General features: G+C 45.9%; 2 protein-coding genes across 6 annotated transcripts in view; both read right to left on the bottom strand.

The window, feature by feature from the left end:
- UTP3 (UTP3 small subunit processome component) overlaps window positions 1-23,044 on the bottom strand; it is a 143,247-nt gene that overhangs the window by 101,695 nt on the left and 18,508 nt on the right. The window lies entirely within an intron of this gene.
- The window catches only part of RUFY3 (RUN and FYVE domain containing 3), a 75,984-nt gene that overhangs the window by 51,104 nt on the left and 1,836 nt on the right, over window positions 1-23,044 (bottom strand). The window contains exon 1 of one of the 5 annotated variants that reach the window (XM_004596197.4): window positions 5,672-6,851. The exons of 2 other annotated variants lie outside the window; for them this stretch is intronic. In XM_004596197.4, the coding sequence (XP_004596254.2) occupies window positions 5,672-5,849 (178 nt within the window). In that variant the 5' untranslated portion in view covers window positions 5,850-6,851. Of the gene's footprint in view, window positions 1-5,671; window positions 6,852-23,044 lie in introns of those variants that run through there. 2 more of the 5 variants (XM_058667230.1, XM_004596199.4) reach the window with 2 other exon arrangements.

The raw sequence follows: 23,044 nt of genomic DNA on the forward strand, positions 1-23,044 counted from the left end.
ATCCCATATGGCTGCAGGTTGCTAACGTGCCTGGGAAAGCAGTGTAGAAGACCCAAGTGCTTGGGCTCCAGCATCCACGTGGGAGATGTGGATGAAGTTCCTGGCTCCTGGCTTTAGTGTGGCCTAGTCCTGGCCTCTGTGACCATTTGGGGAGTGGGGCAGCAGACAGAAGATCTGTCTCTCTACCTTTCAAATAAATAAAAGGAGACACACAATCTTCCTGATAACCAATATCCTCATTTCCAAATTAATGACTAATATAGAGGCAGAAAGCCTCCAATGCCAAGTCACTTCTACTATTGTAACATCTCCTTGGTTATTATTGGATATGCCACTATATCGAGAGCAGTGACATTCCATAGCCCAACTGCCAGCTACCCAACTCTAAGTAGGCTCATTGGGAAAAAAAATTTCTTCAAGACCATTTTAGCCTTAGCCCCAAAGTTCTACTTAGAAAATTCCAAGTTCTCTTAACAAATTTTTTTTTCATCTTCATATAAAAGTCTTATTTTAAACATCTAGCTTTGGCTTACATCAGTAAATACTCAGCAGAGTAGGAATATGAAAGAAAAATTTGTTTGAAACTAGACACTTAGTCCAACAAAGGAATTTGACCTTTACTGAAATTCTGTTCAGGTTTCTGAATACTTTAGTATAGAATACTTCAGAGAGTCAAGGCAATATAGGCAGAGTATTATGTTCTCTTTTTAACTCCAAATTCCTCGCAAAAACAGAAAAGGTGAAAAGGCTTTCAACTTGTGTATTTTATAAAGATTCTTGTTAAGGAATCTATATTTATTTTTAGTATCCAAATTATTAATTAGGTAAACTCATTACAAACTAAGTCACATCTACAACTGAGTTTGTTACTTATATGGTTATATTTAGGGGGACAGAGTCATGGAGAGGCAGACAGAGAGATGTTCCATCTGCTGGTTCACTCCACAAATGGTTGCAATGGCCAGGCCGAAGCATGAGCCTCAGGTCTCCTCCGTGGGTTACAGGGGTCCCAGCACTTGGGCCAGCTTTGGCTGCTTTTCCAGGCATATTAGCAAGGAGCTGGATTGGAAGTGGAGCAGCTGGGTCTCAGGGCAGTGCTCAGGTGTAATGCTGGTGCTGCGGGCCGCAGCTTTCCACGCACGCTACAGGACCGCTGTGGGTCTGTTCTTGTAAACAGTCTGATGACACGGAAGGTTGAACAAGCAGAGCCTGTCCCTCCTGTGCCTGCATGTGTACATGACACACTGAGGAATTGCTGCGGGAAAAATGCAAACTTCTATTCCCCTTACGCTGGAATTATAATTGTTTTGAGAATGCTATTGCAAGCAATTCACTTGCAATAAAGCATGTGACCTTAAAAAAACCAAACACACAGAGAGTGTATCATGTCACCTCCCTGAGGGCCATTTCCAAAATCTCCACAGTGAGGTTCTATGGCCTCACGGAGGCGCCGTGCTTTCCTTTTTGGCAAGACAAAGGCTCAGGCGTTCTTAGGTTTTCCATGGTGCTTCACTGTGAAATCCAACTTTCCTTCAGAAACAAAAAATCCTCAAACAATGTCTGGGAGGTCCTTTCAACGATATGCGCATTTTTCTAAACCAAGAAAACTCACAGTGAATTTTACGTAACCAAGGCTGCTGCTCTAGTTGTTGATATGACCAAAATGAGCCAAACTTCAGGTCACCAAGTGTCCATGTAAGTCTACCTTCCTGCAGCCCTGGCACTCAAAGGCAAGGATTTCAACTCCTAACAGAAGCTGAGACCAGAGTATGGAATCCATAAAAGTGCAGCCCAGCATCTGCTCCTGTGGGGTGGCTGGAAGGCTAAATCATAGTATTTACCATCAGGAACTCAAACTTCCCCTTCCGCTGCCCTCCCTAAGGCTGCGGCGAACCGGGACCTGAAGCCAGAAAGTGCAGAGCCATCTCCTCACTGTCACCCATCAGCCCACGGCCACTCAAGTACCAGCTACACTCTACAACTGTCCTGGCCCTGGTGTTCACGCTCACTGCCCTTGTTGGAAATGGTCTTCTCTTACCTGGACCGTTTCAACAATCACGGTTAGGGGTCCCTGGAGCGCCTTCCTCTCTGACCCCTCATCTGCACTGCTGCCAGAGTGATCATGTTACAATAAAAGCCTTACTTCATGTAGCTCCATGACACAGTGCAGCCGCTTTCCCCATACGCTCAGGTCCAGGTTCTCAGGCGCCAGGCTGCACCCACAGTGCCAACCACAGGAGAGGGCGCTCCTGGCTGCTTGCCTGACCTGAAATGCCTCTGCCATGTCTGTGTGCTGATCGCCCCGTCATCTCTCTCCAGTCCGTGAAGCCTCCTTGCAGGAGTCTGCACTGACACCTCGCTCCTCTCTTGCGCAATCAGCACTAGGTAACTGTCTTTAGGGAAAACCTACTTGTATTCCAAGTTGTAGATATGCTCCTGGTTACACATATACACACACATATTTTTCTATGTAATTATAGGGAGGATAATAACCTCACTAACCACCAATAAGCACTGAATGAACGAAGTGCAGATTTTTACTCTCATGTAGTTAAGGATTGCTGTGGACATAATTTGGAGGTTCAGGTTTTTACTGTGGCCTGCACAATGAAAGATGGGAACTCCTTTTCTGAAAACAAAACGTGGGCCCGGCAGCGTTGCCTAGCAGCTAAAGTCCTCGCCTTGAACGCCCCAGGATCCCATATGGGCGCCGGTTCTAATCCTGGCAGCTCCACTTTCCATCCAGCTCCCTGCTCGTGGCCTGGGAAAGCAGTCGAGGACGGCCCAATGCATTGGGACACTGCACCCGCGTGGGAGACCCGGAAGAGGTTCCTGGTTCCTGGCTTCGGATCGGTGCGCACCGGCCCGTTGCAGTTACTTGGGGAGTGAATCATCGTATGGAAGATCTTCCTCTCTGTCTCTCCTCCTCTCTCTGTATATCCGGCTTTCCAATAAAAATAAATCTTTAAAAAAAAAGAAAACAAAACAAAACGTGGAAACCCCAAGCCTTCCAGTACTGAGGTAAAATACAACCAGTCTGTATCATAATCTTAAGAAGGTACATTACGGGCCAGTGCTGTGGTGCAGCACGATAAGCTGCTGCCTGTGGCGCTGCCTACAACGCCAGCATCCCATGAGCACCCACTCACCTCCCAGTTACTCCACTCCCAATCCAGCTCCCTGCAAATGCACGTGGGAGAACAGTGAGAGATGGCCCAAGTGCCTGCCTGTGTCCCTGGCATTCATCTGGGAGACCCTACACTCTACATCAGCTGGGGTTGGCATCAACAGCCCCTGGCTTCAGCCTGGAGCAGACCCAGTCACTGCGGCCATATGGGGAGTGAACCAGTGGATGGAAGATACCTCTCTCTTTCCTTCTCTTCCCTTCCCTCCCTCTCTCCATAATTCTTTCAAAAAAAATTTTTTTTTAAAGAAGGGATACTGTGTTTTTCGTCCATTTTCTTCAGTGAGAGTCAGAGATTCCACTGCAGGATTTGTGTTGGCTCATGTCTTTCATCAACTGGAAAGCAGAGTGTGGAGTTGCTTTTTGTCACTCAGCTGAGTCACACAGTCACCGTCTTGGTGAACACTACTTAAGGGCATGTAGCTAAATCAGTCACCGGTGTTAATAATCAAAGTAGACATTTTCCACGCCTAAAGGACTGTGTAGACACCAGCGGAGCTAGCCAACAGAGCAGGGAGGTAACAGCCGCAGGCAGATGCTTTATTTTTTTCATTTTGAACCTTGCCCATTTTAAGGGGAAATTCCCAAATTCACGGTCAGCACTTCTTTACTTTCCTCTATATTAGCTGGGGTTGATTAAGACTTCTTTTTTTTTTTTTTTTTAAAGAGGTATTTATTGTTATTTCAAAGGCAGATTTTATAGAGACAAGGGGAGACAAAAAAAGATAGATCTTCCATCTGCTGGTTCACTCCCCAAGTGGCTACAATAACTGGAGCTGAGCCAATCTGAAGCCAGGAGCCAGGAACTTCTTCCAGTTCTCCCAACTGGGTGCAGGGTCCCAAGGCTTTGGACCATCCTCAAGCAGGGAGCTGGAAGGAAGTGGAGCATCCAGGAAATGAACTCACGAGAGATGTCTGCACTTGCAGGCACAGAGTTGGCCTAACGAACCCTGGTGCTGGCGGCTGATTAAGGTTTATAAAACTTCCCATTTATCTGATGTCCTTAATCACAGACATGCCACTTAATTCTTATGTAGTAGCTCTCAAGCACTTTCTAGGTCACAGAAGAACCTGTCGCAAACAGTTCTGCACGAAGGATTCAAACAATACCACTCCCAAATGCTTACACAAACCAATGAATCTACTTTCACTTACCCACAGGAATCATGCACACATTCAAAGTACTAAAGTTGCTAAAAAAATTATTTTGAAGACACTGAGTAATTGGATCTTGGATATTTCTTACTGAGTATTTCAAATATGACGAATTTTTAAAAAATAACAGTGAGAACTGTAGCATTGGCTAAGACGTTTTACAGCCTTCTAAAACTATTTTCATTTCCAAAGATATTTAAAACTATGGAAGCTGTTTAAACAGTACTGGAATCGTATAGAATTCTAGCTGATGTCTTCCAATCTTTGTACCTATTCTAAAATTTACAGCTTGAGGAGGCCATCCAATTGACAAACCCATTGCAAAGATGGAAAGGTCTTAAAAACTTCTTCAACATCTTAAAGGCGCATCTAATATGACCACTTTGCCCTCTCTGATGTCATTCCTCTCTGAAAATTCCTCAGGGCAGAGTGACTGGGAAGATTAATCCTTATCAAACACAAAGGGTACTGTCATCTGAGTCAGCATTAGATTACAAAGGAAGGTCAAGGGCAAGGAGTCACTTCCTAACCCCGTGGCTGTGACTCTCCTTGGGACCTTCCCTGTCCTGCAGGGCTGTCACAGGCTCTCAGGCAAAGGTAAGAGGTAAATAAGGAACACGAAGAAACCATTGTATTAGGACAAACAATGGCTCCTACTCTTTTCCTGTGGTATTGAGAGAACCAAGGGGCAGACAACCCTCACAGCTGAGCAAAGGTTCTGGGAGAGAGGCACAGCTCAGAACAGCTCTATGAACCACTTACAAAAAGCATCGGCCCCTTGGTTTCAGGGTAGGAATGACCACATCAGTAATGGCTAAGCTTTCCAAGGTACTGTCCATATCTATTAAATAAATTGAATGTAAATCCGCTTTCTCAGTTAACCTGATAATCCGTCTAAAAACCAATATTTTATCAAATACTTTCTAGATGTCACGGTCTATTTAGCATTAGGTTCCTCTAAGTGTTTCTACTGTTGTATCATGTACAACCCTGTATTTATAGTCATGCTATCTTAAATGAATGTTTAAGAATCACTACAATTTCTGTAATATGAATAAAATTAAAAGCTAGCTTTATTACTGATCAGGGTAAGACGTGATATATGTGACCTCAAATGTTCTCATGAGAGGTTTAAGGACAAAGAACACTAAACAAGCACCAGCATCTTTTCTAAGGGTGCAGGGAAGTGAGAGATGGGGGGCAGGGCGGCAAGTAAGAAGGAAAGGTCCTCAGACTTCGGGGCGTAGTTCTTCCTCCCTGTCCAGGGCCCTCCCAGCCGCCTGTAACAATGAGGATGCTGGCTAGAGACTAGCAGATGGGATCTGACCGTACCTTCATGGGTAGGCTCTGGGTCAGGTGTAAGTGAGATGTCATCCAGCTCTCGCAGACAGAGCCATTCTCCATCCATAGACACTCGGAATTTGCAAAGGTAGATGGTCTCCATGGCAGCCTGTGTGATCTTGTCAGTGGTGGGGGTTGGCATGTCCGTCGGAGGCGTCAGGGCAGACATGATGACTCAGCTGGGACCACAACACACTCACGCACACACACACCACAAAAATAAAGAAGACCTCCTTATCAAAAACCCCCAACCCAAAGCTCTCAAAACAAGGCTTTCAGGAACAGGGGCAGGGGAGGTTAAAAAAAAAAAGCAATAAAACAAACCAGGAAAAATCCCTCAGGGTTTAGGAACCAACTGCTCACGCCAATTCTGCACTCTCTTGGACACAGCTCCTACCACATCGTGAAATTAGACGATGCTGCTTCTCCTCTGAGCTGCCCTCCCTGCCCCTTCTCCGCAGCCGAGCAATCGCCTTGAAATCCTGCACAGCCGATGCTGCCTTAGCTGGCTCTAAAAACTGGCCTTAGCATGAAGAAGTGGGGAAAAAAATCCTCTTCCTCTGTGCAGGAAAAAAAAATACAAAAGAAAAGCTGAACAAAAAACTAAAATTTGTATTTTCGATGTGGATTTAAAAAAAAAAAGAATCCTGAATTGCGAGATCGCTTGCAGGGTCTGCTCAGACGAACTGGGATGCTGAGTTCTGATAGGGCTGGCTGTGCGCAGTAAGCAGGGTGTTGACCAAAATGGCTGACTAATGAACTGAACTGAAAATCCAGGCTCATGTGACCAGCTGCTCTGGACGTCGGGCCAGCAATTCCCAGGATGCTTTATAGATGCTGCTGCTGATGCGGGGAGAGCAATTAGGCTGCTCCCTCTCATCTCGTACAACCCACTTCCAGACTGTGCTAGTCAAACCGTGATCAGACATAACACAATGCACTTATCCTCATCAATCGCCCTCACTATGGAACACAAGGGCTGAATAACGCGAGGACAATGAATACTGGGCAAGGCTCCACAGCTGAGATGCTCAAAGAGGCAGGCAGAGAAACTGAACAAGTGCATATTTTACCTCAATGTTTTATCTTTACATGTATTGCTGCTAAGCTTTTACTCTATGGCAAAAGTGGAGTTTTAAGAAAAGCTAAGCCTATTTTCAATTTAAATATTCTATTCTCATTTAAGAGTTCCACGTCCAAGGCATAAAGACCTGACTTTTTAGACTGGGAAGAAATGCGGGAAACACATATGAAGCTGAAAAAAAAAATTCCTCCTGGTTAATGGTAATTTCTCCCCCTTTTAAAAATATTAACTATATTATTTTTAAGCAAAAGATAAAATCATGTTGTTTTTTAAAAAAATCCTCTCATCCTGGTGCATACTGAAGACTCATTATCATATTCTCCTGAAACAATAACCGCGACACACCCTTGTATTAGCTACCGAGGTCTGTATACCTGGGCGCCAAAACGGAAGGCACTGCTTTCTGAGCTACGGAAACAAGAACACCAGTAAGGATTTTCTTTGTGAAGTTGCTTTAGATCACTGAATGCAAGGAGCTTTTCCATTTTCTTACCACGTGATTTTTCTATGTAACAACTGTATTTTTTAAAAGGAAGATTTTATTTATTTACTTGAAGGGTTGCTAAAGAGAGACAGGAAGAGAGGAAAACATTTTCCAGTCACTGGTTCACTCCCCAAACGGCTCAAAGCCAAGGGTCGATGCTTCACTGAGTCAACGTGGGTGCAGGGGCCCAAGGTTGTGGGTCACTGAGTCAATGTGGGTGCAGGGGCCCAAGGTTGTGGGTCACTGAGTCAATGTGGGTGCAGGGGCCCAAGGTTGTGGGTCACTGAGTCAATGTGGGTGCAGGGGCCCATGGCCATGGGTCACATGCCTCTGCCTCCCCCAGGCAGTTCAGCAGGAGCTGCATCAGCAGTCGAGCAGCTAGTTGGGACTTGAACCAGTACCCAAGTGGGATGCTGGTGCTGCAGGTGGAGGCTTAACTTACTGTGCCCACAGTACTGACTCTTGCATGCTCCTTCTTAAAAACTCTATTTCTTGGAACTGGTGCTGTGGGATAGCATGCTAACCCTCTGCCTGCAGCACTGACATTCCATATAGGTAACGCTTTGAGTCCCAGCTACTTAACTTCCAATCCAGCTCCTGCTAAGTTAACCGAGAGAGCAGTGAAAGATGGCCCACTTGCTTGGGCCCCTGCACCCATGTGGAAGACCCAGGAGAGGCTCCAAGCTTTCAGCTGGAAGGCCCAGCTCCAGCCACTGCAGCCGTTTTGGAAGTGAACCAGCGATCGAAGATTTCTCTCTGTAAATCTGCCTTTCAAGTAAAAATAATTTTTGGAAAGTCAGATATACAGAGGAGGAGAGGCGGAGAGGAAGACCTTCTGTACCCTAGTTCACTCCCCAAGTGGCCTCAATAGCCACAGCTGAGCTGATCTGAAGCCAGGAGCTTCTTCCAGGTCTCCCATGCAGGTGCAGGGTCCCAAGGCTTTGGGCTGTCCTTGACTGCTTTTCCAGGCCACAGGCAAGAAGCTGAATAGGAAGTGGGGCTGCCGGGATATGAACCAGCACACATGCGGGATCCTGGTGCAAGCAAGGTGAGGACTTTAGCCACTAGGCTACTGCACTGGACCCCAAATTACTTTTTTTTTTTTAAAGAAACATACAACTTCAAAAAATAGTAATCTAAGACTGTGCCATCATACGGATTCTTATAAGATATAGATTATGGTTTACCCACCAAATCTTTGAAAACTAGAATGTTATCTGGATAATATTTATGGAATAATTCATAAATGCTTCCCTTTAATTTAAGATTGAGATCAAAGAAAAAATGCTAAGTGGTGAGTTCTGTAAATAGGCATTTTCATATTGTTAGAAGTGTAAACTACTATCATGTAGTTTATACATACATACACATGTTCGTTGACTTACAATGAGGTTACAGGCCTATAAACCCACTGTAATCTGAAGATGTATTTAACACTGCTAACCTGCAGAACATTATCGCTTAGCACAATATAGTACCGTCAGCCCTTCGTACAATGGTTCAACTTACGACTTCGTAATGGGGCGAAAGCGGTCTGCAGTTTACTGAAGTGCAGTTGGGATCTTGACTTTCTCCAGGGCTAACTACACACGTGGGATACTCTGCTTGGATGGCTCCCAGGCAGCAAGGCCATCGCCAGAGGAACAACCAACACCCACAGAGCACCACCTTCCTGAGCCACGGCGTTTGGCAGGCTCAGGGTAGCGCGTGGGTTTGTGAGCTGACATTCTCTCGCCTCGGCATGATTTCCTCAGGCCCTAACCGCATTCTGATGGAGCAGCACCGCACAGTCCCAGCTGTCCCTGTTTGGATCGCGTCGTCCACCCGCTAGGAGTTGCGGCTGCTGCCCTGGTCAGCATCTGGAGGCCACAGTTCAGGTGGCTAGTCCAGGAAAAATCCAAACTCACGATCCAGAGGAGCGTCCACTGAATGCGTATCACTCTTGTAGCTTCCTAAAGTCAATCACTCCAAGTCACCGACCCTCTGTGACCATGGGAGCTCTGTGCTGGTGATGGATAATTAACAAGTGACTGAGGTAAACAAAATGCTTCTGGTTTATTTCTCTCCTGTTATCTCCCGACATCAGGACCCAGAGCCATTCATTCCTCCTCGGTAAATATTCACTGAGAAGGACTCTCTCCATGCGGTGGCAAACCAGGCAGCCAGCACACAGCAGACAGGAGCCTTGTGTCAAGGCAACAGAGCTGCAAAGCCCAACACAGAACACAGGTCATTCCCCCACATTTACATGCACTTACAGTTCAATTCCTTTTTAGCCAAACCTATATCCATCACATACATTAACCCATAGAATTCATAGTCTCACTTTCTTCCATGCAATATTCTACAACATGTTAGGTCATTATTAAAACCTTTATATTACACTGAGCAATTTCCAGAACCACAACTCCCAAACAGCCCTAGTTACCCGTGTGAGCTGTGGCAAGCTTCGAACTCACTGAGACATCCTTTAAATACAGAACAAGGAATACATGAAGATCCTAAATGTCCAGCGACTGCCTGGGATCGAGCACAGCAGTCCTTCCTTACCCAAAGGGAAGGAAGCTCCCCAATGGATGCCAGCAACTGGGGACTGTACTGAACAGTATACACATGATTTTCCTTCACTATACATTTGTACATATAATAAAGCTTATCTTTATTTTTAAAAAGCTCATATATTTCTTTTTATTGGACAGTCAAATATACACAGAGGAGGAGAAACAGAGAGGAAGATCTTCCGTCTGATGATTCAGTCCCCATTCAGCCTCAACAGCTGGAGCTGCTGCGATCCAAAACCAGGAGCCAGGAGCCTCTTCCAAGTCTCCCGTGCGGGTGCGGGTCCCAAGGCTTTGGACCGTCCTCAACTGTTTTCCCAGGCAGGGAGCTGGATGGGAAGTTGGGCCTCTGGGATTAGAACTGGCGCCCATATGGGATCCCAGCGCGTGCAAGTTGAGGACTTCAGCTGCTAGGCTACAGTGCCAGCCCAAAGCTTAACTTTAAATAGGGCGATTAAAGCAATAAGTGTATGCTGTAATAAAAAAGGGACTACCACATGTCTTTCTCAAGCATCTTAATGGGTTGCTATCACTTCTTTTGTGAAGATGATAAAAACAATGGCTACATCGTCAGCTGGAAGTGACCTAAATGACATGGGCATCTGTGAGCAGGGTGAGGCTACCGTAAGGATTATTTGAACACAATCATTTATCTGGTAATACAAGGATGGTAAATATAATATGGATACACTGGACAAACAGATGAGGCACATCTGGACCAAGATGGCATACGATTTCATCATACTCCTCAGAATGGTGTAAAAGATTAACCCATGAATCACTTCTTTCCAGAAATTTCCATTAATCTTTGGACCAGAGTGAACTGTAATTTTTTAAAGCAAAACCAGACAGGAGAGGATTACATTGCTTCAACTCAGCCTTGTCAGAAGTCTTATTAAGCCATTTTCACCAACCAATAAGCATTTATTAACTTTGCAACAGGATTAATTAGGTTAGTAGTTAACATTTCTTCTTTTTTTTTTTTAAGATTTGTTTTTTTTTATTACAAAGTCAGATATATAGAGAGGAGGAGAGAAAGAGAGGAAGATCGTTCGTCCGGTGATTCACTCCCCAAGTGACCACAACAGCTGGTACTGCGCCAATCCCAAGCCGGGAACCTGGACCCTCTTCCAGGTCTCCCATGCGGGTGCAGGGTCCCAAAGCTTTGGGCCGTCCTCAACTGCTTTCCCAGGCCACAAGCAGGGAGCTGGATGGGAAGTGGAGCTGCCAGGATCAGAACCGATGCCCATATGGGATCCCGGAGCGTACAAGCCCAGGACTTTAGCCACTAGGCCACGCTGCCGGGCCCTCATTCCTTAAGATTCCTCCCAACTCCCTTCCCTCCAAGTGGAAGACACAAGGAGGGTTGCCCAAAGGAAGGAAACTTTTGGCAAGGACAAAACATCCTTGTATGCTTGAGTTTTCCATGTCTATCCACCCAGGAGGCATTAACAGCCATTTCAGAAATAACTGTGGGAGGGCAGGAAATCCTGTACTTCTGCCACTGAAATCACACCTGCTCTTCACTAATACCACTGAGCCTTCCACGAGAGCAGTTGCTGCGTTACCGTGAAAACAGCATTGTTTGTAAAGGCTAAAATAAAAATAATTCTAAAGATGGCCAAGTACTGGGCCTGGCACTGCAGCCTAGTGGCTAAAGTCCTTCCCTTGCATGCACCAGGCTCCCATATGGGCGCTGGTTCATATCCCAACTGTTCCACTTCCCATCCAGCTCCCTGCTTGTGGCCTAGGAAAGCAGTCGAGGACAGCCCCAAAGCCTTGGGACCCTGTGCCCACGTGGGAGACCCGAAAGAAGCTCCTGGCTCCGAACCAGCTCAGACCAGCCACTGCAGCCACTTGGAGGGTGAATCAGTGGATGGAAGATCTTCCTCTCTGTCTCTCTCATCCTCTGTATAAAGCTGACTTCCCAATAAAAATAAATAAAACCTTAAAAAAAAATAAGCCCCGATTGCTCAGTACTGTTTTTACATTGGGTCCTTACTAAGTAAATGTATTGGCCTCAAACAGGTAAACATATTAAGCCATCAACAAAAACACATTTTAACTTCCTCACAGACACACTGATGACAAGCTGCAGAAAAGCATTTTCTTATTGAATCCCATTTGTCCACAGTGGCACAGACTGGTCAGTTGTTGTGAGGAGGGTGTGTGTAATCTGTGGCCATAAAACAAACTGTCCTGTGTGAACTTACAATCCATGTTCTAGTTGTTCAAGCCCTGAATTTGCCGCATTATGAATGATTCAGGGCCAAAGGGATTCACATCTCAGTGTTAGAAGTGACCTTCTTCATGAGGCGCTTTTGTACTCAGCTGCTACTATTATAAGATACTGATTGATTGGCCAGGCTTAATGGCCCCAGAATGGAAAAAATCTGTTAAGGTAGCTATCACGAATTTCTGTGTTACTAGGTGCTCTACAAATACCGCATCAATGCTTATAAGCACACTACAATACAGATAATGACACCTCATTTTCACAAACAAGGACATCAAAGTTCAGCCATGTGACTGAGCCAAGCGGCCGATCCAAAATCCACGGTGCCTCTGTCCACATGCACGCACGGTCCAAGTTACTCCTCTAGCCAGCAGTTTCAGCACACCACCACAATTCTTTCCCCAAGTTAATTTTTACTCAAAGAAAATACAGGAACCCAAACAAAGCACCATAGGCAAGGTCCTCATGAAATTGCCTAAATAAAGTGTCAACAAATTAAGATTTGAAGATAAAGAAAAGGTTTTTTTTTATTGGCTTTCTCCCTCTACATCTTAACATTTCAGTCTCTCCCACTTAGCCTCCTGATCCCTTGTACAATGAATTCAGATGTCTAGAAGTGGGAATTTCCTGAGAAACTAGAAACAGCTTGGATTTTTCTTCAGTTACGTGCTGCTGGGGATGGGAAAGCCAAAAAGTCCCCGACCCCTGGGAAGGTTCATGCCATGTGGCTCACTCCACTACTCCGAGAGGACAAAAAGCTCAGCTCACGGGAACCTCCGAGCAGGGTAGTGGAGCCCAGCACTACCCTGAAGGGGGGCATAGAGCTGAACATCTCAGAAGGGACATGAGGGGACCATGTCCATGCATGGTCTGCGTTCATGCGTTCACAAGGGCAAGGCCATCATGTTCCAAGGCCAATGGTAATGGAGAGGCGGGAACAGGCACAATAACCCAACCCACCTGACACAACTGCAAACAAATCAGGGGCGCTCCAGGACGATTCGTAAAGTGAGCTCCCTGCTGGGGTTTCAAGGCCATTTATTGAAATCCCCTGTGAGCCTTCCTGGACTTCAGGTACAGAACCTCTGACTCACTTGAGAGTTCAGTCTAACTTGTTCACACTTAACATGACTGGTTTTTTTCCATCTTAGAGAAAATGTTTAAATAGTTGTCATAACTGTCAACAGTTTTGTGTATCATTCAGCTTGTTTTCTTGCAGCATCGAGACACATTTGCAAAAAGTGGAACTGAAGGTGTTTGCTGAACATTGTGTGAACACAGAGCAGCTTGTGGCTGGGTAGGCACGGCTCAGTCTGCAGCATTAGCTCTACAGCTATTTCCTGCCACCCAATATTGTCAGTCTCCACTTTGAAGACTGTCAACTAATTTTAAAAATGTACCTTATTTATTTGAAAGGTAGAGTTCCAGAGAGGGAGGCGAGAGATGATCATAATGGCCAGGGGCTGTGCTAGGCAATAGCAAGGAGCTGGGTGGGAAGTGGAGCGGCCAGGACTCGATCAGTACCCGTATGGAGACCTGACCCGACTCATCTAATTTTTGCAGCATAACTTCATATTTTCTTTTTTACATTTTACTTCTTTTTATTATTATCATTTTATGATACAATTTCAACAACCTTGGGATTTCCCTTATCCCCTCCCTAATTCCCTCCCTCCTCACTGAGTTCCCCTATATCGGTACTATAGTATAGTTCTTCATACACAGTCGTATGCCCATCATTGTGGGCATGGACAATGGCAGAGAGTCCAGCATCCTATTGTCAAGATATAGTAAACAGTTTCATTGGGAGTCCATCTTTGTCTGGAAGTAGAGATGCATACTGCATCGTGTCCTCACATCTGGATATGATAGTCTCCATTACACAATAACTTCACATTTCTGAGTCTTCTATAACCTACACATGCAGATGGTAGTATTACATTATATCTGTGCATTCTGGTTTAAAAATGTAATCTTTTCTGAAATAAACCTTTATGTTCATATTTTAAGGACTTACTTATACTGGAAAGGTAGAACAGACTTATACAGAGAAGAGAAAGAAAGATGTTCCATCTGCTGGTTCACTCCCCAAGTGGCACAGTGGCCAGAGCTGAGCTGCCCAGAAGCCAGGAGCCAGGAGCTTCTTTTGGGTCTCTTGCAGATGCAGGTCACAGGGCTTTGGGCCATTTTGTATTGTTTCCCAGGCTATAAGCATGGAGTTGGATGGGAAGTGGAGCAGCTGGGACATAAACCATATGGGATCCTGGCACTTGCAAGGGGAGGATTTAGCCACTGAGCCACCATATCAGGCCCAAACCTTCATATTCCTTACAGTTGCAAAAAAATTACCTAAGTTCTCTTCACATTTACCTGCTCATTAAGAACTTCTGGGCCTGGTTCGATGTCTCGATTGCTAAATTCTTGCCTTGCACATGTGGGGATCCCATATTGGTGTCACTTCATGTCCTGGCTGTTCCACTTCCCTTTTAATTTCCCTGCTTGTGGCCTGGGAAAGCAGTCGAGGACGGCCAAAACCTAGAGATGTTTCACCTGTGTGGGAGACCTGGAAGAAGCTCCTGGCTTTGGATTGACTCAGCTCTGGTCGTTGCGGCCACTTTGAGAGTGAACCAGTGGACCAAAGCTCTTTCTGTTTTTCCTTCTCCCTACAAATCTGCCTTTCCATTAAAAATAAATAAAAAGCACAGACCCTAATGCACATGGAAAATATGGCAGCCCATTGGGTACCAGCGCAGAGGAAGAACAGAACAAGTTGGACAACTACCCCAGCAAACATTTGGGTGAATGGAGACTTGCGGTGTACTATGGCAGCCAATGGACACTGGGAAGGTTGCCTCAACCTTGCATCGGTGAAATCGACAGCATTTCAGAACTATCCACTTGATCAGAACCCTCAGAATATGCACTACAGTGGGACCCTGGATTGATATGGGTGGCGGTTCCCCATCCCTGGGTACTGGGACATTTGGGAGGCTGGGCGTGGCTTCCTCCTCTGTCTCTCCCCTTCTCCCAGAGACAAGGAGAAATGGAGAATTAGGAAACAATGATTTCACCCACTTTTCCCTGATCCTCGATCCTTCCCACCTTGGTCAAGCCTGTAATCACCATCAAATAAATAAAACAAATTTAATTTAAAAATAGATAAATCTTTAAAAAAAATAGAAGCCTTGATACATTAGGAAACAGGAAGATATAAATAAAAGGAGGAACCTTTTTTTTTTTAAAAAAAGATAACTCTATATAGACCTCCTTCAAACAACCAAATCAAAATAAGTTTAATTCTTTTTTTATTTATTATTTTTAATTCATTAATTACATTGTATTATGTGACACAGTTTCATAGGTACTTGGGTTCTCCCCACCCCTCTCCATACCCTCCCACCATGGTGGATTCCTCCACCTTTTTGCATAACCACAGTTCAAGTTCAGTTGAGATTCCCCCATTGCAAGCATATACCAAACATAGAGTCCAGCATCTTATTGTCCAGTCAAGTTCAACGGCTTCTTAGGTATACCCTTTCTGGTCTGAAGACAGAGCCAGCAGAGTATCATCCCAGTCAATTGAAAGCTCCAACATACCATCAGCAAAAATTTACATCATTATGGAATTAATTGACATAGTAATGAGTAACCAATATGTTAAAAGTAAATGCGAGTTCCTAGCCACCTTCAAAATAAGTTTAATTCTTTTTTTTTTATTATTATTATTATTGTTGGAAAGCCGGATATACAGAGAGGAGGAAAGACAGAGAGGAAGATCTTCCATCCGATGTTTCACTCCCCAAGTGAGCCGCAACGGGCCGGTACGCGCCAATCCGAAGCCGGGACCTGGAACCTCTTCCGGGTCTCCCACGGGGGTGCAGTGTCCCAAAGCTTTGGGCCGTCCTCGACTGCTTTCCCAGGCCACAAGCAGGGAGCTGGATGGGAAGTGAAGCTGCCAGGACTAGAACCGGCACCCATATGGGATCCCGGCGCGTTCAAGGTGAGGACTTTAGCCGCTAGGCCACGCCGCCAGGCCCAAGTTTAATTCTTTAAAAAATAATTGATGCCCATGAAACCTCTGGCCAATTAAGGAAATGGATCAACAACTGACATGTATTTACAAGTTCCTTCTCTCCTCAGAATTCCCACGTCCCTTTTTAAGGCAATCACATTTAAATTGTGTGGAAATTGCTCCTATTTTTAAATTAAGCAAATTTTTTTTTTGTTTTGTTTTGCAGAAAGCCTTCCAATGCCTTCACAGTCTCCTCCACTGTGGTTTATTCTTCCCTGTGGTTTCTGGGAAAGGTAATGCTCTACTGAATGTGTGAACAAGTTTCAAATCATTTTCATGCTGTTGTACATTTGGAATGTTTCCAATTTTGTTTGTTTTAAATTATAGACACATTTTTTGCAGGGGGGGGGCAGGTCTGCCAGTCCTTCCTAATAGGTTTGAGGGAAAGAGACCCATGTCATTAATTTCTTTTTCTTTTTTTTAAGATTCATTTATTTTTATTGGAACGGCGATATACAGAGAGGAGGAGAGGCAGAGAGGAAGATCTTCCATCTGATGGTTTCACTCCCCAAGTGGCCACAACGGCTGGAGCTGAGCCAATCTGAAGCCAGGAGGCAGGAGCTCTTCCGGGTCTCCCTCTCAGATGCAGGGTCCCAAGGCTTTGGGTCGTCCTTGACTGCTTTCCCAGGCCACAAGCAGGGAGCTGGATGGGAAGCAGGGCCGCCGGGATTAGAACCGGTGACCTTATGAGATCCCGGCGCGTGCAAGTCGAGGACTTTAGTCACCACGGTATCGCGCCGGGCCCCATGTCATTTATTTCTGACACTGAAGTCGCTTCTTCCTACTTAGGTTGGTCCTATTCCAGTCACATGATGCTTCTTTAAATGGAAGCTGTGCAACTGCGCCAATTTGCAAAGCTCCCAAAGTGAGAAGAATAATCCCATTAACCTCCCATCTCATGAAAGGGAACGGCGATGACCTATGCTTTCGGTGGAGCGGTGGAAAGCCCACAGGTTTCAACATTAACCCACCAGAGTGACCCTGGTTAACTCACATGCTCCCACTCCCCTCATCTCCTACAACAAAAACTGAATCCATCTGACCTCTGCGTCAGAGCTGTATTTTTCAATTTTTGTTTTATACACTTGGTTGTAGATATTAACCATGAATGACAATAAGCAACAATACAATAATTATACCTGGGAAGCTGGGTTCTTATTTTCTTTTTTTAGAAACAAATGTCACCAGGAGTATTATAATCTTTTTCAAGCGTTAAAATTAACCAGCACAACATCAGAATAACTTCTATCCTGAAAAGTAAAGCTGCTTCCACGCTCAGTGGCGGCAGGCAGTTAGTAAGAGCAGACAGCTTACAGCAACCTACTTGGCATAACCTTGGGAATTCACTCTCCTCTGGCCACAATGTACTCAGCTGTAAAAGGAAGCTAAAAGCTAAGGTCACAGGGCAGACTTCAGTTAAAACTGCACGGGGGTTACACCCGCATGCTGTACTTCAGGTCTGCACTTGCGTCCCAGTTCTGCCTCTGATCCAAGGTCCTGCTAACACTGACTCTGGGAAGCCGTCAGTGATGGAGCAGGTAACTGGGTCCCCCATGGGCTTCATCCTGCCCCGGCCCTGGCTCCTGCAGGCATGTGGGGAGGGAACCAGCACACTGACCGTCTCCTTGTTCCCACAGGGTGCACCAGAAGACGCGTGCTTGTTTTGTACAGCATTTATCTACCTCCTCAAAACAACTACCTACCAAACACCAGACCGTCAAAAGATCCTGGCTGCTATAACATACTAAAACAATTTGTTGGTATATAATCCTTTTTAAAAGGATTTGTTTACTTATTTGAAAGGCAGCCTGAGAGAGAGGAGGGACAGAGGAGAGAGAGAGAGAGAGAAATCTTTTTTAAAAGGATTTGTTTACTTATTTGAAAGGCAGCCTGAGAGAGAGGAGGAACAGAGGAGAGAGAGAGAGAGAAATCTTTCACCACTGGTATATTCTCCAAATGGCCCTAACAACCGCGGTTGGCTCAGGCTGAATCCAGCAGGTCAAAATTCCATCAGGTTTCTAAGTGGGTGCACGGGCCCAAGCCCTTGGACCATCTTCTGTTGCATTCCCAGGGACATCAATGGGGAGCTGGGACACAAATACGAGGCCATGACTCACAACCCAGTACTCAGGTGCCCTTCTGGCATCACAGGCAGTGCCTTAACGTGCTGCGCTCCTTAACAACTCCAGCCTGTGGTATACGTAATTCTTTTTTTTTTTTAAAGATTTATTTATTTTCATTACAAAGTCAAATATACGGAGAGGAGGAGAGACAGAGAGGAAGATCTTCCATCCGATGATTCACTCCCCAAGTGACCGCAACGGGCCAGTGCTGTGCCTATCTGAAGCCGGGAACCAGGAACTTCTTCCGGGTCTCCCATGTGGGTGCAGTATCCCAAAGTTTTGGGCTGTCCTCGACTGCTTTCCCAGGCCACAAGCAGGGAGCTGGATGGGAAGTGGAGCTGCCGGGATTAGAACCGGCGACCATATGGGATCCCGGTGCGTTCAAGGAGAGGACTTTAGCTGCTAGACCACACCGCCGGGCCCAGGTATATGTAATTCTAAAGGACTTTACAGTGCTACAGCTGTGGTCTTCTGCCTTCTTATTTTTCTTCAACCTTGAAAACTTCTTATTTATATAAATCAAACTACGTCTTTAAGAAACAGGTCATTCTCACATAGGCATTTTTTCAGGTAATGCACCATTTGACACGTGCAGGGCACCTGCTACATGACAGTAACCTGGGATAAAGAAAAACAAAGAGCCAGGTGTTTTAAAAACTCTGAAGTGCCAGTTATGCGCGGCCTACTTAGTGTTGTTCACATCCATAACCATTTTCTCTACCACTCTGGCTACCTCTTACTTCATCACTCTTTTGTGGCAAATAGGGCTGCCATAGTAGGATGAGAGCATGGGTGAGCAGCATGAGGGAGCTGGTGGCTCACAGCGAATTCGAGGATTGCTGGGTTACTCCACTCTGGGCCCACTGCTTCATGGATAAAATGGGGTAAATGATATGAACTATGTCAGTGGTTTACTTATTTATTATTTTTATTGGAAAGGCAGATATACAGAGAGGAGGATAGAGAAAGATCTTCCGTCCGATGATTCACTCCCCAAGGGACCGCAACGGCTGGTACTGTGCTGATCAGAAGCCAGGACATCTTCCGGGTCTCCCACGCGGGTGCAGGGTCCCAAACCTTTGGGCCGTCCTCCACTGCTTTCCCAGGCCACAAGCAGGGAGCTGGATGGGAAGTGGAGCTGCCGGGATTAGAACCAACGTCCATGTGTGATCCGGGCACATGTAAGGCGAGGACTTTAACCACTACGCTATCGTGCTGGGCCTGACCTATGTCAGTATTAAGCAAAATAACCCAAGTAAAAAGCTTAGCATGGTACAAAGCACACAACGAAGCAGCAAGAAAGCAAAGGCAGCCCTTGTCCGCAGCACAAGTGCTCCTGAGAATTCCAGACACCAGGAGCACCCCTAGAGCGGGAGAGCCACACTCGGGGGACGGAGGCGGAGGACTGGCACGAGGAGACGGGGCAGAGGGTACACTGTGGCATCTCTGGTTTTGAGAAAGGCGAGAGAGACAGGTCAGGATTTTACTAAGCACTCACATCAGGTGACTTAGAAAGCAGAAGCAGCTAAATGTCTTGTGGAGAGGCCAGCAACACATCCTAAAGTTAGCAGAGTCCCCCTCTAAGAAACAGTACACTGAAACAACTTCTGCTTTCCCGGGCTCCCCCTTCCCACGCATCATGAGGTTCTCACCCCTTGTTTCTTCAGCTTCCTGGTCTCAGCCCCACCACACCCTTGAGTAGGCCTGGCAGAGAGCCTGTCTAGAGCACATCAGCTACACGGAAGGCCCAGCATCGCTGGGACACGCAGGAAGGTGACAGCTCGTGGGCTGTGCTGCCGCACTCTCAAACACCACAGCTGCCGAGCTGAGAGCTTTTTTTGTTTTTTAAGATTTATTTATTTTTATTGGAAAGGCAGATATAAAGAGAGGAGGAGAGACAGAGAGGAAGATCTTCTGTCCCCTGATTCACTCCCCAAGTGGCTGCAATGGCCAGACTGAGCTGATCCAAAGCCAGGAGCCAGGAACCTCTTCCAAGCCTCCCACGCGGGTGCAGGGTCCCAAGGCTTTGGGCCGTCCTCGACTGCTTTCCCAGGCCACAAGCAGAGAGCTGGATGGGAAGTGGGGCTGCCAGGAAATGAACCGGCACCCATATGGGATCCTGGTGCATGCAAGGCGAGGACTTTAGCCGGGCCCTCTTCCCCCTATTTTCAAACCGGCTCTTCAGTGCGTATGGTGCACCACTGTCTGCCCAAGGCAGAACTGCAAAGCCTGTGCACGAGCCACCTGGCACTGCAAAAGAACACAGTCAACAGTGATGGCGTCCTGCAAAATTCTCTAACCTAATATTCCACTTTTATTTATCTTGGCCTGTTACTCAGGCATAGAGGGCCAGCCCGTGTTTTAGTCAATTCTTGTGTTTAAGGAATGCTTCAAAAATAGTCAACAAAGAAAAATCATTATCTTATCCAACTAATTTTGCCTCCATTTTTTTAAGGATTAGTTATGTATTTGGAATTCAGAGTGAAAGAGACAGATCCCATCCACCTGGCAACAAAATGTGGAGGCTGAGTCAGGTGGAAGCCAGAAACCAAGAACCAGGAGCTTCATTGGGGTCTCTCACGGGCTGGCAGGGCCCCGAACCCTTGGGCCATCTTCTACTGCTTTTCCAAGGCCACCAGCAGAGAGCTGGATCAGAAGCGGAGCAGCTACACAGTTCTCACAGGCTTTTTTTTCACATCTTCTCTTATTTTCAGTTTGGGCATTCTCATCTACCAATCCATAAAGTAACATTTTGTGGATCAGAAAATGTTTTTCTTGATACACAGAGAACAGGTGAAGGCCAACAGACTTGTGACTCACCGTACTGTAGACAGACACTGATCTACACCCCATGTACCAAGGAGTGTCTTCTAAAAAGGCATACATCAGTCTATCGTTTGAAAATTGACTTGTATGAAGGTGAATGCTTGAGACTTTGGGGTTCTGATGGTTTCTCACTTCCCTCTATATCCCACAGCTCGGGCAGATAACTCTATATTTATAAAACAGAATCAAGTATGCCTGTCAACTCAAAATTGAAAAAAGCATACAGCAAAGGAAGTGGTTAATGTGCATTTAACTCCTGTATGTTTTCTACAGTACTTTCTAGTTTAAAAAATGAGATAGAATCAATAACAGCAACTGGGAAGGTCCATGGAATATAAAGTAAAATAACATACACATAAATATACACTCACGTATACATACACCCAAAAGCTAAGTTTATTCGGGTGCAAAGTGTATTTAAATTCTCGTATAGTTTCTTCAAAATATGCATCTCCTGTGAACTTGCTGAAAATGCTCAAATATAAAATTTTTGTCACTAAAACATTCATCGCCAGGTCTGTAGGTAGATGTGGACAGTCTTGAAGGGCCTCGGAGAGACCCACGTTTCTGGATGCCTCACACTCCGCATTCTGTGGCAGTGGACCCAACTTTGATGTGGGCACTCACTGCAACACTGCTAGTTCTTGATGCTTATTTCATTTCTTGTTCCTCTTCCAGTGTATCTTCCATCTCAAAAGAGTACACACAATACAAAAAGTTAGGCAGCCTCCTGCTGAGTGGGACATTTTTGTACACTGCTCTAACCGGGAGAGAAAAGGTACCCGCAGAGATGTGCACTGCTTGCGTGGCGTTGCCTCAAACATAAACACATCCTGCAGCTTTGGGAGCTGGAAACACAAAGTAACTGGAGACAAGAGCTGGTAATCCTGCGCACAGTGGGAGTACCTCTTCCATTCCACACCCTAGAGAAGCCTTTTCCTGGCCAGCCTGTCCTTCCACTGGGACAGCTTCTAACATGAGGAAGAGAAAAGGAAGCCATCAAGGTATTGCACCACAGCATTCAAGTAGCTTTAGTTGGTGAGAAACTGGCTTGGAAGGTCACACATCACGGGGGAAAGGGCACCATGAAATAAGAACTACGTGTGGATCTGAAAACATTTTTACTTACTTACATGAGAGGCAGAGAGGAAAAGGAGAGCTCCCACCTGTCTGCTTACTTCCCAAACGCCCACAACCACGCTGGAGCTGGGAATTCAACCCAAGTTCTCAGAAGGCGGGCAGGGCCTTAATCCCTCCAGCTATGACAGGGTGTGCACCAGCAGGAAGCTGGACTTCCCAGCAACGCCAGGATTACATCCAGGCACTCCAATAAGGCAGGCAGGTTTCTTTCAGGTCCTAGCCAAACACCTGCCGTTGGTTACAGGTGCTGCTCCAAATGTCCCAGCTGCTCACTTCCCATCCAGCTCCCTGCTAACGACCTAAGAAAGCAGCGGAAGGTGGCCCAAGCCTCCGCACCCACATGGGAGACCCAGATGAGGGTCTTGGTTCCAGCCCAGCCCAACTCTGACTGCTGCAGCCATCCAGGGAAATGAACCAGTAGAAGTAAGATCTCTCTCTTTCTCTCTCACTGCCTCTTCTACTCTCTGTAACTCCAACTTTCAAATATTTTTTTTAAAAGATTTACTTTTTTATTACAAAGTCAGATATACAGAGAGAGGAGGAGAGACAGAGAGGAAGATCTTCTGGGAGCTGGATGGGAAGTGGAGCTGCCGGGATTAGAACCGGCGCCCATATGGGATCCCGGGGCTTTCAAGGCATTGGGACTCTGCACCTGCATGGAAGACCCGGAAGAGGTTCCAGGTTCCCGGCTTCGGATCGGCGCGCACTGGCCCGTTGCGGTCACTTGGGGAGTGAATCATTGGACGGAAGATCTTCCTCTCTGTCTCTCCTCCTCTCTGTATATCTGGCTGTAATAAAATGAATAAATCTTTACAAAAAAATAAAGTCAACCTTTACTAAG

The sequence above is a fragment of the Ochotona princeps genome, chromosome 7 (assembly GCF_030435755.1).
Source record: "Ochotona princeps isolate mOchPri1 chromosome 7, mOchPri1.hap1, whole genome shotgun sequence".
NCBI lineage: Eukaryota > Metazoa > Chordata > Mammalia > Lagomorpha > Ochotonidae > Ochotona > Ochotona princeps.